General features: G+C 42.8%; 1 protein-coding gene across 1 annotated transcript in view; it reads right to left on the bottom strand.

Annotated features, from left to right (window-relative positions):
* sema6bb (sema domain, transmembrane domain (TM), and cytoplasmic domain, (semaphorin) 6Bb) overlaps window positions 1–19,648 on the bottom strand; it is a gene marked incomplete at both ends in the record, with an annotated part of 95,258 nt that overhangs the window by 22,765 nt on the left and 52,845 nt on the right. Inside the window, 6 exons of the mRNA XM_080011132.1 lie at window positions 2,596–2,654; window positions 7,203–7,280; window positions 11,369–11,509; window positions 14,377–14,556; window positions 16,665–16,814; window positions 18,712–18,843. Of these exons, the coding sequence (XP_079867258.1) occupies window positions 2,596–2,654; window positions 7,203–7,280; window positions 11,369–11,509; window positions 14,377–14,556; window positions 16,665–16,814; window positions 18,712–18,843 (740 nt within the window). The remainder of the gene's footprint in view (window positions 1–2,595; window positions 2,655–7,202; window positions 7,281–11,368; window positions 11,510–14,376; window positions 14,557–16,664; window positions 16,815–18,711; window positions 18,844–19,648) is intronic.

Genomic DNA, 19,648 nt, shown 5'->3' on the forward strand with positions numbered 1-19,648 from the left:
CCAGACAGCAGCTCTGGAATATCAACAAAAATGCCTCATCTGATAGTACTTGTTGAGGGAGTGCCATAAGGGGACGTGGTGCTATTGGGAACATAGGACATTGGGAACAATGGTGGCTCCCCCAATGGCGATATAAGCCTGGCCATTAGCTTGTATAGCCGACCACACATTGTACTTTCTTGGTTGTAGTTCAGGGTGGAACAGGAAAGGGAGGGTGTTCAGGGCTTCACCGCTAAACTCAATCACATGTAGGCAGGAGGTTGAGAGCTCAATTTAACTCCGTAGGTAGGCGAGAGACTTGGAGTGGATTTCTGCTCTTTTAATCAAACAAGTCTCTCGTGTTTGATGAAGTGGTGGAGAGAGCTGATGGAGCTTGATGAGACCAAACAACTCCACCGTGCGGGGAGGAACCATCAAACGGGGGGGGGGGGGGGGGGGGGGGCATTTTCCCTGCGGTTCAGTGTCCAGAGGAGTGACAGCACGGCTTCAAACAGACTACCACTCGCAAACAGGATTAGGGTTGTCATGTTTGTCACATTATGTAATGTTTATCTGTTGTTTTATGCGGGGGGGGGGGTAGGGGGTTCTTCTTCTTCAGGAAGCGTGGCACATGAACCCCGGGATCTCGCAGAGGCGGAGGATTAATTTGCCCAAATGCCTCACGGGAATTTTGTGCTCAGATCAAAGCGAGGGAGCCACGGGAGTAGCCAACTCTGTCGCGATTCAAGGCTCGAGAATTCACTTTGCCGCCGAGCGCTGCAATTTCCATAATGACAGAGAGAGAGAGAGAGATACATCAAGGGAAATTCAAAACCAGAGTTAATTCTAATTGGTCAGATGTATATGCAGCAAAAATATTACCAGACCAAAGAAAGGATAATATTTGACCAAAAAGCCGCTTGGAACACAAACAGAGGACAGAGCTAACACTGAAGCGAACAGAGCTTAGCCGAACCAACAGGGGAATTTTCAGGTGGAGTTTCAGAAACACTTTGAAACTACCTGTTCCTCTGTGTTGTTTGGGTTTGCCTTCGGGAAAAGAGAGGTCCTGCTGCGTGAGGAACACGGATGAAGGCCGTAATAGACTCAAAAACTCAAAAGCAATTGATCGGGTGCCGGCTCAAAAGCATGAAACTCAACGGGAAAAGAAAAACACCCGAGCCAACTGGCAGAGCTTCTCAGCCTCCGTCAGGCCCTCTCCAGCGCGACCATCTCCACAACAAATTCGTATTGAAAATGTACGAGGCGGTAACTGCACATAGATTTCCTTAACCATACTGTGGCCACAAGGACGACGATGCTATCCACAGCTCACTGGCTCACTCTATCAATGGGATAGACTCGAGTGTTTTTCCAACGTTTTTACAGGAGCTAGGCTAGTTGATCCCCATGCATTGAGCTAACACAGTAAGCATCCAGCCCGTCGCTACTGCCGTACTGGACACACATGGATGAAAGTGGTGTCAATGTTCTCATCTGAATCTGGGTAAGATGGACACATTTCTCCCAAAACTGGAGTATGCCTGTAACACAACACTACAAGCATGAGAAAAACTGATGGCATCTGAGTCCTATCAAGACTCAGTGTCTCCATTTCTGCAATCCCCTGAGAGCTGACTCCTCCCCATATAGGACTCAAACAATGTTCAATATACAGTGTGAGATCCTACGGAACACTCCATACACCAGGATTGTTACCGCTTAATTATTAAATGACTAAAAGAAATTGGCAACCATCTTGTTAGCCCTGGCAACCAAAAGTTGATGCAAGGTTACCAACTTGGCAACCACTTCTAAAAGTTAGTGTCGGGCCCTGAGCACTTTATTGTGATGTTGATGTTTGAAGAAAAAAGTATAAAAATATTGAAACCTTCTCTAATTAAGAGAGAAGAAGATGGAGTTTCTTTGGGTATTTCTTTGTGTTTACTCTGTGTTTTCTCTGTATTGGGACACCTTGAACCCGCTTTTTGTTTCACCGCTTCACACTGTTTACCCAGGAGAGTGACGCAACGCTAATACCACAGCAAGACATGACAGCACAGCGATAAAAACATCTATAGACATGCAGAAGCACAGGAAGACACACAAACACACTTATGTACACACACACACACACACACACACACACACACACACACACACACACACACACACACGTACACCCTTAAAAACAAACCCACGCTTAATGTGTGTGCACACATACACTCATGGACACACACAATCTCAGTCTCTCTCTCATACACAGACACAAACACTCACTCTATACAAACACACACACCCATGTACTGTACACTCTTACAAACAGCCCCCCCCCGCACCCCACACACACCCCCACACACTGTATTCGTGCACACACACACACACACACACACACACACACATACACACACACACACACACAAAATCTTACAAACATACATATACACTCACACAGGTATGTCCTTATTGTGCACACATACACACACGCACACACGCACGCACGCACGCACACACGCACGCACACACACACACACACACACACACACACACACACACACACAATAAATCCCCCTACACACACAGTCATGGTGGCACACTGACTTTCTCTGCCCTTACCGTCGCAGTCGCCCAAGTGTGCCACGTTCCCCTGCTCCACGTCCTGGTCGAACGGCAGTCTGCGGAGAGAGAGAGAGAGAGAGAGAGAGAGAGAGAGAGAGAGAGAGAGAGAGAGAGAGAGAGAGAGAGACAGCACGAGGAAGAGAGAGAGAGAGAGCGAGAGAGAGAGAGAGGAGACATCACCATTAATCACACGGCAGCTCGGATCCCATCAGATGGAGAAAAGTTATCTCAATGTTCCCACACAGGGTCAGGTCTGCACTGACTCAACAAAACAAGGAACTGTGATTTACATGGATAAGGTGACCCCAATTTTCAAGAAAAATAGAGATTGAAACTGGAGAAGGCAGTCTGAGTTTTTTACAATGTTAGAAGATTAAACTTAATATTTGAATTACTGTATGATTGATCTCTAGAAGTGTGTATGTGGGGGGGGGGGGGGGTTGTCATTGAGTTACTGGGGACACATACTTATTAAAAAGGAGAACTCTGGTATTTATTTATTTTTTTACCTAAACCTTATTTTTGATCATTGGGATTGAAACTCATTCTTGGATATATTTCACTCAGATCAACTCCCACTCATGCAAAAATAAGGCATCTGTCCAGCGCTGAGTTTTTAGGCTGTTGGCTACTTGAGGATGAATAACGTAGTTTATGTATTTTATTCAAATATTTTTTAGCTATAATGTAGGATATCGTCTATAGTCTAGTATTATCTGCTTGATTCATTACTAGTTTAATAATATTGAATTCACAAAAAACAAGTTTCTATTCAAATTTGTCTCTTAGATTTAGCATTAAAACATTGAAAAAAAAGTTTCAATGAAAATGAAAAATGTGAACATTCTGACTCTTTTGTAAACTGTTTTTGTTTCAATTATTTTGTATTTCTTGTATATTTCCTTGTATATTGTTCCAAGAACTTAACCCTGTGTGTTTGAACAAAAAACAAATTCCTCAGCAATGTAAAACACATTGTCATAATTAACCCTTTTGGTTAATGAAACGCAGGTCCGGCTCCGATCTTTATCCCCCCCCACCACTCATTTCCGATGTGGAGTAACAGGAGAGCTTGGAAAACTCCTGGAGAAAAACACAAGATCGACGGAGGAAGCGGAGAGGAAATGAGGAGAGCGGAGGGAAACCAGGTGCTTCAGCCACCCCAAAAAACACAAAAAAACCCCACATTAGGTCATGGCTCATATCAGCAACAACAGAGTATTGTGTGTGTGTGTATGTGTGTGTGTGTGTATGTGTGTGTTCGTGTGTGTGTGTGTGTGTGTGTGTGTGTGTGTGTGTGTGTGTGTGTGTGTGTGCGTGTGTGCATGCGTGCATGCATCTGTGTATGTGTGTGTGTGTGTGTGTGTGTGTGTGTGCGTGTGTGCGTGTGTGTGTGTGTGCGTGTGTGTGTGAAGGAGGTAGCTTGATGGGGATCTGGCGTTCCCCCCTGGAGAGTTTCTAACGTAGATGTAATTTCCTGTGTTCGTGTGTTTTTAACGACAACTGCAATGATGGAAATGGAGAAATGTGGGTTTAACTGACATAATGTCACCCAGAGGATCCAGAAATGGTGGAATGGACATGATGCAGAGCGTTGTATCTGAGGTCTTCATGGTCCCAAAATTCGGTCCGAACCTCCACGTTGGACCTGGGAAATTCATCCCGAGATTTGATTGGAACCGACCATTTGCCCCCTAGATGACAATTAAAGTTGTTGGTAAAATGCTTATTTGCTGCACTTAATGTTTGTTTTTGTCCTTGTGATCTGATCGGCTAATCATCGTGCACATAGCTGAGTGATGCTCCGGGTTTGGGCTGACCCGTGAGGATCTCTATTTTTCATAACTCTGAAACCAGACCAATCAAAGCGCCCCAAATAACATCTTACTACAAAAGTGTCAGCGGTGACTGAGCTGTTAATTCTACCTAACCCTAATCCAAAAAAAGCCTTTTGCTTTGTGAGCAAACAGCTTTTGTCGTGACTGAAAATCATTACCGGTCCAGCCCCGCGCACATTCCCTTTGAGGAAACTTTGATTTATGCTTGGCATGCTAACTGATTTTGCCACAGCAAGCCCCCCGAGTTGCCTAGCAACAAGAATGACGTAATCCATCTTTTTTCATTTATTTGTTTATTTGAACTATGCACTATCCATGGCCTAACCTTGCCTATACATTAAACATGCTTTTTTATTCTGCTTCTCCTAGTTTCAATGACTCTGTACATGTAACATCCACATAGTGTGTGCACATTATATACAAACTGCATGGATAATACATGCATTATTGTGTCGGTACAGTATGTATATTAACCAACTGTGTGTTGAGGATCTGCATTAAAAGCTCTTGTGGGTGGAATGTACTGATGGTACGGGGGTCTGAGCCGATCAACAGCATGCTGCCTGTCCATGACGTGTCAAACTGTCATCCAAAAGATTGTTGTCGTTATGGCTGCAATTATCGACTGTATCAACAAGGCTATGGGATGATTTTCTAAATGGTCGTCATAATAACCATATCTTGGAGGAAAATCTCGGAGAACAGATCTGTAGGGAATAGTTTGGACACAGTGCTGTGGTAACCTTTACTTTTTAGAGAGAACAGTTTGTCCAAAACCTTGAAACGCTGAACCGCTGACAAGAAAACGGATTTGAATAGTCCCAATTCAACACCGCAGAGGGTGTGATATGTGGAATATTTTGCGAGCGGCTTCATCGCGGTGGAATAAACTACAGCCGACCCATTCAGACTAGAAGCAAGACAGGGAAGGAAGTCGGTGGCGCTGAAACCAGGACATCCAGTAAATATCTTCTACGCAAGTAAATGCAGTTATCCATCATAACAACCACAACATGGAAGTAAACAACTTGAAGGGAAATAGCTTTTGTAGTTAAGGGGAAGGGTATGGTATGGAAGACCCTGGGAGTGTAAAATGTGTGTGCAGACTAGTAAACAGCTAGAAGCATTAAAAGGAATTCAAGGCTTTCAGGCACAGTCCGGCGTTCGGTAATTATCTGAAACACCGAGCAGCAGCCTCCGCTTTGCAGACGACTGTGAGGAATGAGCTGGACTACAGTAGATGGGTTCCGCTATAAACCTGCAGCTTCGTCCTAATAAAAGAATAATGTCTGGTGTTCGTCCTGCAAGTCATTTCGTTTCGCTGCAGAAACAGAGCCCGGTGATTAAGGTGAATGCTCTCTGGTTCATCCAAGAAAGTTGAATGATTCTGTGTCCACTGGAGCAGGGCAGGAAATCTATGAAATATTAACATGTGATCCATGTATGTGTTTGACTCCAAGATCCTTTGTTTTATATATGGAAATGTGTGTGTGTGTGTGTGTGTGTGTGTGTGTGTGTGTGTGTGTGTGTGTGTGTGTGTGTGTGTGTGTTAGTGTGTGGCACTGCAGTAATCTAGCATTCGTCATTATATGCACGCACACATTCAGGTATCTTTGGTTTGGAGTAATCTAGAAAAACCTTTAAAAACATTATAGTTGGAAAATACGTAGATTTAAAACAGACGTAAAGGATTTAAATCATGAAAAGATGCAAATAGAATATAAAAACAATGATTAAAACCTTATGAGGGCATATTTAATGTCCTCATTAGGACACTCTTGGGTCATATTAACGCTGCTTTCTATTCAGGTATTTTACACACACACACACACACACACACACACACACACACACACACACACACACACACACACACACACACACACACACACACACACACACACACACACACACACAAATACACACACACACACAAAAAGTCAAATAAAAAATGCAGACACACAGATTATCACTTCCAGCAGAACATCATGTTCATGGCTGATATGTATTGCAGTATGTGGTATTATTTAACAACATCATCAAGCATCCTGCATCACTGCAGACGCACACACACAAACACACACACACACACACACGCACGCACACACACTTAACAGTGTCCTCATTGTCACTGATCGCACTGAAGACTTCCAGATGACATGACACTCATCCAGAGCGCTTCAACAGGTGGCTTTTGTGGAAAAGAATGATTGAACATGTAGACAAAGAGAGAAACTCCCTGATGGAGATCATGGGAAAAGCAGAACCAGGCTTCAAGAGAAAAGCCACAGAAACGTCATCCAAAAAGCGTGTGGATCCAAGCGGGACGACCAGAAACAAACAGAAGTCGTTTCACACACGCAGCTTCACCGCCACATGTCTCAGAACAGTGAAGTGGGAACGTTCTGGACACTGAAGACCATGGGAACTTTATCTGAGGTGAAAGATTTGACCCTCTGCCTTTCTGAAAATTTGGATCATCATGACCATTTGTCTGCGGAACTGTTTTTGGACTGTAAACCAAAAAAGAAGGAGATTCTGTCACGATGCCTGGAAACTGGACTGAGTGTGAGACGAGGGAAACTTCTAGACAGACAGACAGAGGGACACAGAGACAGGCAGACAGACAGACGGACTGACCGACAGACAGACAGAGAGACGGACAAACAGACGGACTGACAGACAGACAGTGAGACAGACAGATAGATACACAGACAGACAGACTGACACACAGACAGATAGACCGACTGACAGATGGTGTTTTACCTTGTCCCCGGTCGGAGGAAGGAGCAAGTACTCCCCCTGCTCCACCCGCAGTATGGGTCCCTGGAGGAGATGCAGTTCCTGCCGAGGAAACACACAGAAACACAGCAAAACACACTTTCAATGCACAGAGGCACAGATTAAACACCAAATAAGAGTCAAACTGCAGTAAAAAAAAGTACATTTATGCGTTGCAACTCACAACCGACGTGGAGTCGAAAGGTGACTGACGAGAAAGGTAACGTATGTCTTAGTGATGAAGGGTTTGTCCCTTTTTTGAGATTCGGTTCTTGACGAGTCACTCAATAAAAAGATTTGTTTAATTTTCTGACTCCACGTTCGTAGGAGTCAGTGAACACGGTGGGAGAGGGAGGATTTCCTGAACGGTTCAGCTGTAAAATGGAATTCACTTATTTAATTCAGTCATAATTATTTAATTCGGTGGAATGCAAAGTATAAACCAGTCACATTCAATAGGAATTATGCCAAATGCCTTTTTTTCCACATTAATTTAAGCCTCAGTTATTATTGTCAGACTCTTTCAAATTAGTTTCAGACAAACAAATTTTGCCGGAGTGACTCCAAGACTCCTGAATCATTCAAAAAATAAATGTCACTACGAAGTTATTGTTTGTGAGCTTTCCATCGCAATTATAGTATGTGTAGCTTTACAGACTTTACAGATGTACTCTGAAATGAACAATGCACTACACGTATCTGTGAATGTGCAAGGCTGTTTTTATAGAAGATATATGTAAGAATAAAATGTTACTAATATAAGATACATCACAGTACTCACACACACATGCTCTGTAGAACACATGAATAAACAGATCTGAATCAGCCCAAGCGTGATTAAAAACCCTTTAAAACGAAAATAGAGTGCATTAACCCCTGCGAAGATCTAAACACATTACACACACATGCTGAGCGCGCACACACACACACACACACACACACACACACACACACACACACACACACACACACACTCACACACACACTCACCCACACACACACACACACACACACACTCACCCACACACTGAACACACAGACACATCGTGAGCGTGGGCGCACACACACACACACACACACACACACACACACACACACACACGCACACACACACACACACACACACACACACAAACACACATACTGAGCACCCACACACACACTGAGTGCACATGCACGCTGAGTACACCATCCCACACAGCATGTGTATGGTCCTTAATGTGTTCGGGATTTCACGCATGTCTGATTCACCCGGTTAAACAAACACATGCTGCTCTAAAGTGGTGAAAGTATGTCACCAGGCTCCAAGAGGCCACGCCCCAGGAAGAGGCAGTGTGTGTGTCTGGGTCCATTAGTTTAGTTTGTGGGTCCATTAGTGTGTTTACTTAGTTTAAACACTCAACATGCACGCATTGCCCCATTCATCAATACCATGTACTGGAAGAAGAATGTCTGTTTCTTTAAATTACTGTACCTCCTTCACATTTGTTCTCTGGGAAAATTAAACTGTTTGGTCGTCCCAATGAACACTGGGAGATCTGGGTCAAGTGACCCCACCGATAGTTGATTTTTCAACAGAACACGTGTGATGATGATGCCACGAAAGATGTCAATCGAGTTCACAAGATAATTACAAAATGGATTGTGATAACAGCAATGTTTTGATTCCTCTTCTTTTTCCTCAGGTCTCTAGACAATTTTAGGCGTGTGTACCTCTTGTACTGCAGGTGGTAGTTTTTCCACATTGCTGGAAATATTGGTAGCATATATGGTAACGTCAGGGGTCTTAAACTACTGGCCCGGGGATAACATCCGGCCCAAGAGACAATTTATTGCAGTTTACTTAATGTTTTCAGAATACAAATTTGAATGAAATAGAATGAAAAATCCTGAAAGCTCTGAGCAAAACTCTGAAAACTCTGGAAAAAAGACTGTAAAACAAGCAAAAGGCAAGTTGTCTGTCACTCCACGTCATCGTTGCCCTGGTTACGGAGACTCAGACGCGTGGTATTTAAAAATGTCGACAAATCCCTCCACCTCAGAACTCTACTGTGTGTGTGTGTGTGTGTGTGTGTGTGTGTGTGTGTGTGTGTGTGTGTGTGTGTGTGTGTGTGTGTGGGATAGAGAGAGAGAAATGTAACCAATAACCCTCTTGGTGGATCTTCCAAAGGCTAGGCTACCCCATCCTTCCTGAAAGGTATCGGAATGAAGGTTTAAATTACATTTACGTACGTTTAAGTTCACATAACCTAGATAAATTAGCAATTATTTTGTTCCCCCACATTTTACTCTGGAACAGGTTGATCTTTATTTCAGAGCCGACATCCAGGAGAGTTGTTCTGATCCATTTGGTGGTTGTAAAAATGTATTTATTTTTACAAACTAATGTATTCAGTTATACACCATAGTGGTCTCTGTGGTCTACCAAGTAATTTTTCCATTTCCCAGTTTATTGATGGGTTCTTGCTTCTTTCAAATATACCAAATTGTTTATTTTGACAGAGCAAACATTTTGCCAATGTCTATGATCTGGTGTTTTAATCCCTAATATAATTGATGCAATGGTGCTTTACTCTTAGTGAGTCTTTATTTCCTTTTTTAAACATTTAAACTAAACAACACAAGAGGAACATTCAGTGACGTAGGTGCACAGGGAATGGTCCAGACATATGTCCACAGTGAATGGTTAAACTCATGTGAAAAAACACATGAAAATAAGATACTTCATTTAAAGAAAACATGTCCTTATTTATACACAATATTTTCCAAAACATTAAATCTATGCCAAAAAAACAACATCCTTCCGCTCGACCTCGCATTGGACACGCCGGACTCGGAGCGACCCACGATGACGACAGGTTTTCCTCAGTGTAACCCGACCAAGTCCCATCGCCCTAGGCGGTGACCCGGCCCACAGAGAGGGGAGAACACAGTCGATCACCGTTACAGCACCGTACAGACCTCCTATCACCGTCTCGATAACCGACGCTGAGACGTCATATCAGCCTCTGAGAGTAGAGATGTATTACCACTAGCATCGCGTTGAGTTATAGCAATGGCAAACCCTGGTTTATAGCCACATGCAGACGAACGCTTTTTGTAAGTTGCGCTGCGTTTCACAGAACCCTGAAAACTGTAATACGTACCTAAAACGACGAAACTGGACCCGGTGTATTGCTGCCAGCGGTTGTATTTATTAAGGGTCCAGCCCAGAAGTAGAAGAACATCGAGGCAATTTTATTTGTTTCAGGAGTGGGCCCATTTCTGACATCATGAACCGATGTTATATAAGTCCGGCTTCCGTCTCTGGGTGCTCATTAGCATTCGGAGGGTTGTTCTGTGTAGACTGCATGGCGGTTGCTCCGCGAGACAATCAACCAGGAGACGAGAGACAGAGGGAGCCGATGCGGTGTTCAGTGTTGACTTGAAAAATCGTGCTGCGCTTCAGAGAACCCGGAAAACTGTAATACGTACCTCACACTACTAAACTGGACCCTGTGTATTGCTGCCTTCAACTATATTTATTATTAATAAAGTAAAGTTAAGGTTAATAAGGTAATAAGGTAAAGTTTGTTTTTCCCTTGATATTGAACGTGGCCCCCGCTGAAGAACATGGCCAGTGGCCCCCAGGCACTTTGAGTTTTATACCCCTGGTAATATCATCCTCAATGTTGATAAAATGATGTTGTCAATCATGACCAATCCAAATTCATATTGTATATGACAATCTGGCTTTGTTCGCTCTAATTGAAATTTAATGCAGCCCAATGATGATCTGTAAGCATCGCTTCAGTGTCTCCAAATTCTCTAATTTTGCTTGTTTCTTAGCTGTGTTATACAATTGGTTTGATCCTGTACTGTAATGTACTGTACTGTACAATATGTAATGGAATGTGACATAATGTTCTGTACTGTACTGTAATGTAATATAATGGGATGTACTGTTATGTAATGTAATGTAATATACTGTAAAATAATGAATTGTACTGTAATGTAATGTTATGTGACGTACTGTAATGCACCAAAATGTAATGTAATTGATTGTACTTTAATGTATTGTAATGCAATTTACTATACTATAATGTAATGCAATTTATTGTACTGTAATGTAATGTAGTGTAATGTACAGTATTAAATACATGGTGACTTACTTCATGCAGCGGGAATAGAGCTGGCATCGTGCCACCGGCACTCGGACCACGCAGGACGGGAACGCCAGCAGCAGAGTGTGGGACAGTCTGTCCAGAGAGAAGGACAGCAGCTTCCGGGCCTGGGGGGAGTCTTCCCCACATCTGGACACACACACACACACACACACACACGCACACACACACACACGCACGCACGCACACACATGCACACACAAATGCATTTGAGAAATTTCAATTACGGTAAGCGATACTGCACATTAAAGCCGTGACCCCACTCCAAACACTAACATGGCATCCTCCTCATGCCTCAGTGAGTGATGAATGGCTCCATGAATAGTAAAAAAAAACAAAAGGTAATGTAATGACAGAGAGGCAGCTACCGGCCTCTGTGTTATCATCGTGGTCTGAGAGGGTTTGGATGGCCCTCAAAAATGGCGGCTCGGCAGCTCTAATTGTCAGCTCTATTTGCTGCCCGGTGGTGGATTTACACCTCCTTTTATTGCTTTTTTTATGTAGATGTGCAGTGGTGCGTGTGTTGTGTCTGAGCGCTGCAGTTGAATCACAGTTGAAACCACATTAAACGCGAACTGTCGTTCTGCTGCGATCGGTTGTTCATAAACAAGGAAAGGAGAGAGGGAGAGAGAGAATACAGAATGACAGGGGGAAAGGTGATGGGGGGAGATACAAACTGGTGGGTAGATAGATAGACAGACAGACAGACAGACAGACAGACAGACAGACAGACAGACAGACAGACAGACAGACAGACAGACAGATAGACAGATAGATAGATAGATAGATAGATAGATAGATAGATAGATAGATAGATAGATAGACAGACAGACAGACAGACAGACAGACAGATAGACAGACAGATAGATAGATAGACAGACAGACAGACAGACAGACAGACAGACAGACAGACAGACAGACAGATAGACAGATGGATGGATGGATGGATAGATAGATCTGTGTTTTCGTGTGTGTGTGTGTGTGATCTACTTTGTGTATTTGTCTTTTATTGTGTATGCACTGTACCGATGTGTGTGTGTATAAGTGTCTTCCTGGGTCTGTGTTTTTTGGGAGGCAGGAAGGTGGTATTGGGCCAAATGAATACAAAGCAGGAAGCTGATTATCTGTTTCCTACTGAGTGTGAGTGGCGGCCGCTGCCTCCTCCTGCGCTCGCCGTGCACAACAAATCATCCCTCAGACACTGACTGCATCTCACCTCGCCCCTACCAAAAAAACCCAGAAAAAGCCCACACACTTTCCCTGACTTCATGAAAGGAAGCCAATACGTTGCCGCACAAGCGAGCAATCTCATTTTACTCTGCAGAGCATGAAAACATCTGATTCAGACACTTAAAAAGTGCATTGTGGGTAGATGTTGCCCTCGAGGGAAAAAAATAAAGAGATATAGTAAGAGTTGTATTTTGTATTTTTTTTTAAGCCATATGTTTCCTATTGTTGTCTGCAAGTTGAATCATGAATCGTATCTGGGAGCACAGTATCACAGTAAACTCTTGGGAGTCTGGCATTTAAAAGCCACTAATTACCCTCCCAATGATACTAACTGGCTCCAGCCATGGCTCTGTGATTCTCTTTGCCCCCTGCCAAATATCCCACTGATTATCAAGAGCAATCATTAGTATTTCAAAGTGGGAACGTATGCAACACTGCGCTTGAAATTGGAATTGGAATGGTTGCGATGGAAATGATCCGCAGCGATCTGGATTATGAGTACTTGAAGTCTCGTCCCCAGCAGCCTGATTTCCAGATTAAGAAATTAAAAGCGTGATTAATTTCAAAGTGAAGATAAGAGATCAAACCCTGCGATAACCTCCAATTTTTGTTTCAGATTACGGATAACAGAATTTGGCGTCGATTAATTATATTTTCCCCCTTACTTTTTTTAATCCCTGAGGCGTTTGAGCGTCTTGCATCCCAGGGTGAAACATGTCGATTTCCTGATAGTGAATATTAAGATCAAGATCTTATTGCACTCTTTTAACTCTCTTGTTCGTTTTACGCTAAATCATATTTTCTCGAAATTGGAGTTGGAGTGGAGCCGCTGATGTGGTATTTAGAAGGATCTACAACAAACGTCACTTTACGACAAGTTGTGTTGTACATTTCAGCATTTAAATTTCATGTTTAGACATACAAATTTATATATTTCTTAAACCATTATGTCATCTAGATTTCAATATTGCAGTGTTGAGTAAGAATATAACGTATGTAGGGCTGGTTATTAGTACTCAATAACTTTGAGGTATCCATTGAAATAACCCAATAGTAAGTAGTGTTGAAAGGTCTCCATTCAAACGATACCTGCATTCAATCCCTTTTGAAGCCAGATCAAAAAAGAAATGACTATTTGTATGTTTTTTCTCACCGCAAGCGTTCTTTGTTTTAATGCGATGTGTGATTGGCTCACTACCGCAGCAGCAGCTACAACAGTCTGTTAAAGGATAGGTTCACAATTTTTCAAGTCTGTCTTTTAAACAACAGTCAGGTGTCCATACGAACAGTGAAAGAGGTTTTCCTCGCTCTAATCATTCCTCCTGTACTGGCTGTTTGTTTAAAATGACACTGCCCAAATACTTCATTGTACAGTTTTGCACAGTTATTTAATAAATATTTCAATAATTTCAACACTTTCAAAATGTATCTGTATAAAAATAATTTGGATGGAGAGGAGTGGTGGCATTTTAGGCAACTGAATACTTCCATTCACAGGATGGGTATAGTAGAAAAAAAAAGTGTCTTGGAATGAAATTGACTCTATTGGGATCAGTATCACTATAAGGGTACCGGTATTGGTACTGGTATCGTCGTTTTTTTATTTTTTACCCAGCCCTGAACGTAAGTCATCATATTCTATAAACCCATTAGCTTTTTTTACAAATGTAACGTCGTAATTTTGACCTCAACATCGCTTTTATGCACGCACTTGGACTGCTTGGTATCTACGACGTACAATAACACCCAGCACATCTTCCTCTTACTTGTCGGGGTTGTATCCCTCCAGCTCCTCCAGGAAGACGTTGGTGCTGGTGACGGTGTTGTCCGGGTTTGGCATGATGAGGAACTTGAGGATGGTTCCTCGGCTGGAGCCCAGGAACAGCACGGTGCGGTTCCTGTGCGGCCCGGCCTCCGTGTCCACCACCATCTTGTTCAGCTGGTACCTGAGGACCAGAGAGATTCCTTTTAGTCCCGAACAACCAAGGGCCGCCACGGGTTCCCCAAGCACCCCGATGTGCTTCTTTGGACCATCACGGTTGTAGTAAGGTTGGTTCAGCATGAAATACTGTAATAGTGCAAGATTCACAGTTAATTAACAAAGGCGTTAGGAAATGTGGTACAAATGACACCAGTAAAAAATGCTGCTTGGTAAATATGAAGCTTTGACACAAAAGCTTATTGGAACTAGAACTATGTGTAGCCCAGCAACATTGTGTAAAGAGACAGGTGGCTGGTATAGTTTGCGTAAGCATACCATTGGAAATTCACTCATAATAGCTGCAATACTTACTTTCTCATCAAGCCATACCTAAATAGAAGCATATTTCAGACTAACTTCCGGTTTGGTCGAAAAAAATACACAAAGAATTCTATAATGGACTGAAACGGACTAACTGCGTGGTACCAATAACGAGGCTATGTTTATAACCATCTCATTGAAGTGCTGGCTATCATATAAACTCTCTTTTCAATGGGTGTAAATCATAAATTATTCAAAATTAGTGTAGGATCTGGTGCATCAACAATACGATTAGTCTCACTGTGTCACGCTATGCCAGTCGTTTCATTTGGGCTCAGTAGGCAAAATCCAATTCTGATTAAAAGTATATTCGCACATTAAATAAGTCATGACATACATTTAGCATTGTATGGTTTAAAAACCGGACTCGTGGATTTAAATGCCACTGTCTATTTAGTCTGGGCAAAAAAAAAGGAATGTCACCAAGAGGGAAAAAAAAGGAAAATCATCACATTTGCATCACAAACTAATTACGCCCAACACCCCGTCATTAATAATATCAGTCAAATAAACAGGCTCGTCTCAGGAAAATAGCAACGCCGCTGAACTCCACACACACTCAACAACCTCCAAGAGAGTCAGCGTTTAATATTCCACATACATCTGATTCCTGCAAACTCCCAGAAGCTGAGCACCGGTGGGACTCCATATGGAGAGAGAGGAAGACATAGAGAGAGAGGGAGACAGGGAGAGAGAGGGGGAGGAATGTATGCATTCATATGAATCTTCAGCAGCTGTTTGCGTACTGCGTGACAACTCTCCCACATGTACAGAATAAAGCACTGTAGCATCAGCTGCAGGTACGGGGACTTACAGGGACAGCTGTAAGTATGTGTCTGTGTATTTAGTGTGTGTGTGTGTGTGTGTGTGTGTGTGTGTGTGTGTGTGTGTGTGTGTGTGTCTTTATGCCTGTGTGTGTATTTTCACATGCCAAGTGGTTGTATACTGTATATGAACGTATGTGCTTGTGGTTACATCGACAGTAGCACCACAAGTTGACTGCTGATAGCTGACGTCGACTCAGGCAACACTGAGCAAGCATCACTAACAGTTAAATTGCTAATCCGGTTTTATTTGGGCTGACTGTAAAAAGAGTTTCATTTTCCATCACTTTCAACGAGACTGTCATCACATGAGCAAATTCTAAATGATACATTTAGGGACAAATCGCCACGGTGCTATAACTGTTGGACCACTAAAGAAACTGCTTTATTCCATTTCTTATTTATTTTTTACCAAGAGTGTAACCTCTAGTTTTTCGGTTCACCTTTACTGTGGTTTCTCATCGCAGCCTATTTGTTGATTGTGTACTGTTGGTCTTTCTAACGAATTTCCTCCAATTCTTTCTCCATAAGTCAGAGCTATGTCACCAACACCATCCAATTTTTTCCACATTGGATACATTCTGTTGGTACACAATAAAATGCATCTATAACTGTTTTTTTTGGTAAATAAGTGAGAATCTGCTCTGTTTACTGTTATTGAATATTTTAATGAAACATTTGTCTGCCTGCAGTGATATCCGCAAGTTCATTTTTTAAACAGCATGTGATGATGTCATAAAACAACCTAATGACCCAAAAGTCGCCCTAGTAGGTGCATGTGTGCAAGGGTTTGTACGAGCAAGAGTTGAGTTGAGTTGTTGTGTGTAGGCCTTTGTGTGTGTGTGTATATTAATCGGTGTGTGTGTGTGTGTGTGTGTGTGCGCGTGCGTGTGCGTGTGCGTCTGTGTGACTCAGTGTGCAGCCTCACCTGACCATGGTTCGGACTATCCAGGGCCTCTGTCCCAGTGAGGGCACAGCCTCGTCCATCAGCGGATGGGTCTTCACGAACGTCAGCATCTCATCGGGGAACGAGTTGGATGAGTTAAATCTGGAGCCTTGGACTGCACAACCACCGGGCCTGGGGAGGGGTGAGGTTAAATAAAGTTTTGGCAAAAAAAAATTACCAGTGTTTCCCTTTAATTAGTGCTCCTTATTGGGTACCTGTTTTGCCAAAAGGTCACAAGGAAGGTAGCATCATGGGACCAGCCCAAACACAGTCACTACTCAAGTACACCACGAAAACAACCTGATGTGAGGATTGTTTTGTGCTTCCCCGACGCCACACAACCACAACACATCACATATCACAGGATAGTCTCAATGCTCAAAGAAACACCTGATATGTCCTTTACTGAAAGCGAACCTATTGTGCTCATTTTCAACAAGTTAGGTCTCTGAGGTCCCCAAAAACATGGCTTGAAGTTTTTTTTGCCGAAGATTTGCTCAGATTATGCATTCTAGCCATTCTAACATGCCTGTAGAACCATCTTGTTCCAGGGCGGTCTGTTTAGTGGGGTGGCGCCACCCTCCTGAGGCCCCTAGTTCTGTGAGCCAATGGGGTTTACGCTTCCAGGTTCCGTTGTATTTAGTCAGTAAACCTTCAGTGATTTCACCTCATCAGTCCACCAAAATCTGTTTCTGAACAAATTTGAGTCGAGAAATAAGCAATCCAGTTGCTGAATCTTCACTCATATTAGATCTACATGCCCTACCTGAAAAGTTTGTTCTGACTTTCGTTGCCGATTCCATACTGGCACACCGCATCCGGGCTCCGCACGCGGGGATTTTGTTTTATGTAAACGTCGGAAAATAAAATACAATTTAAAAAATTAATAAATACACTACTTTTAATAGTTTTGTTTCGAGAAACGCACAGCAGATCTTGCGCCGCAGCCAACAGTCTATGTACTACACCCTACATAGAAACTCACATTAGAATTATTTTTTTGAAATACTTACATTTCCCTCGTCTGCAGTTTCTTCACTGACAGTTGTTATTAATTCCTCTTTCTTTTAAAAGACTTGTGCTGGTCTGTGAAGCCAACAGAGCAATTCCCAGCGGCACTTGTTATTCTGACGTCGACAAGGGCTACAAATCTGAACGGCTTGTTTCCGCTCACCACAAACTGTGAACTGAACAAACTGACTGGGTTGTCTTATTTCACAGCTTGTTTGTAGGTAGGCCCATCAGAGACCTGTATGTGCACAAGCACTGAAAAAGTGAGTTTTGTATAATAGGTCCCCTTTAACTGGGAAGAATCGCATGTTTGCTCTTTGTGGCCACGTTTCCCGAAAGTGCTATGCATCCAGGAAGCATGCTTAGAAACTCGACCGGCCCTTGGAGTCTGGCAGTCTAACTGCTTATATGGATTGTATATATTATTCCGGAAATATCAAAGTACTGCCGTACCCGGCATGTAGCAGCATTGATTCTGTACGTAGTCCACCAAAGTGCTTGTGATTTTACCGTTCATCCAATCCAACACTCAAATAGTAATACAGTACACAGTACTGTAATGAATGATGAAAGAAAGTCTTCTGATTAATGACAAGTCTCAAATATTTAGGGACTGCACGCTGAATGATGAAAGTATTCCAGTATTAAGCAGAAGCACACAGTAAAGTTACGGTTTAGGAAATACAAAGCGATACATATATGTGAAGTACCATTTTGGACTATACCTTCGGCGATGCTAAACCATAAATCAGACTTGAGTGCTGTATAAGTGAGGAGTTGCAGCTAGACTGACAAGAAATTATTTGTATTCTTAGATCATTTGAGATCGGTAAATCACAGTTTGACATCAGAGAGACAGACAGAAAGAAAATTACATTTGTCTTTCGCTGACTCCTTTGGTGCTCAGCCACAATTCTCTAAGCACCTTTTTTTAAATTTGACACCCGATAAATCCAATGTGTCCTGATCAATCAGAGCTGATAACAGCCCGGCAGGAGGCGGGGCAGGGCGGTCGCACCTGGGCTTGGGGATCAATTCGTCTGGAACCGGTGTCCAGATCGACTCCGGTGACTTCTGCTCCTTGAAGCGCCCTTCGAACACCGAGGCCAGCTGCTCCATGTCGAAGGCACACACCGCCGAACCGGGGATGCTGAGAGAGAAAGAGAGAGAGAGAGAGAGAGAGAGAGAGAGAGAGGGGAAGAGAACTTAAAATCCACTTCAATACAAGCTGAGCAATCGCCTGTGTACACAGCCAGCCAGCCAGAAAAGGAGGAATTTCACCTATACACCTTCATGTGCACCTTTTTGAAATGTATTATTGTATATTTTATGTATCTTCATTATAATAATTATTATTACTATTATTATTATTATTATTATTATTATTATTATGAGAGAGAGAGAGGGAATTTAGAGTAAAAAAAGCTAAAAGCTCCAAGCAAAATATTAAGCGGTAGTTTGTATTTTGCTTTCAAGGCGGAGAGAGATGGAGCAAGAGGACGAGCAGGATGAAACATGGGAACTCTACGAAGAAAAAGACAGAAGTGTTGAGGATGACAGGGAGGAACAAAGAGAGAGAAGGTGAAAGGAGAGAGAGAGAGAGAGAGAGAGAGAGAGACCGAGAGACAAAGATAAACAAACCGTCAGTCAATAAAAATATATTGAATTAATCTCCAAACGACTGCCAGTCGTATGTCAAGTGTTCTTTTCGATCTGAAGGCAGAGAGATAGATGGAATATGAAAAGGAGAGAGAGAGAGAGAGACAGAGAGAGAGAGAGCGAGAGCGAGAGAGAGATAGAGAGAGAGAGAGAGAGAGAGAGAGAGAGAGGATTTGTTGGATAATACAGACAAGGAGAGATGAAAAACCGAATCAAAGGAGATAACATGCAGTAATTGAATCGAGAGGCCGGGATAGAGATGCAGACGTACAGCGAGGATGACACGTTCGACCTGG

Source organism: Zeus faber (genome assembly GCF_960531495.2).
Source record: "Zeus faber genome assembly, chromosome: 1".
Taxonomy (NCBI): Eukaryota; Metazoa; Chordata; class Actinopteri; order Zeiformes; family Zeidae; genus Zeus; species Zeus faber.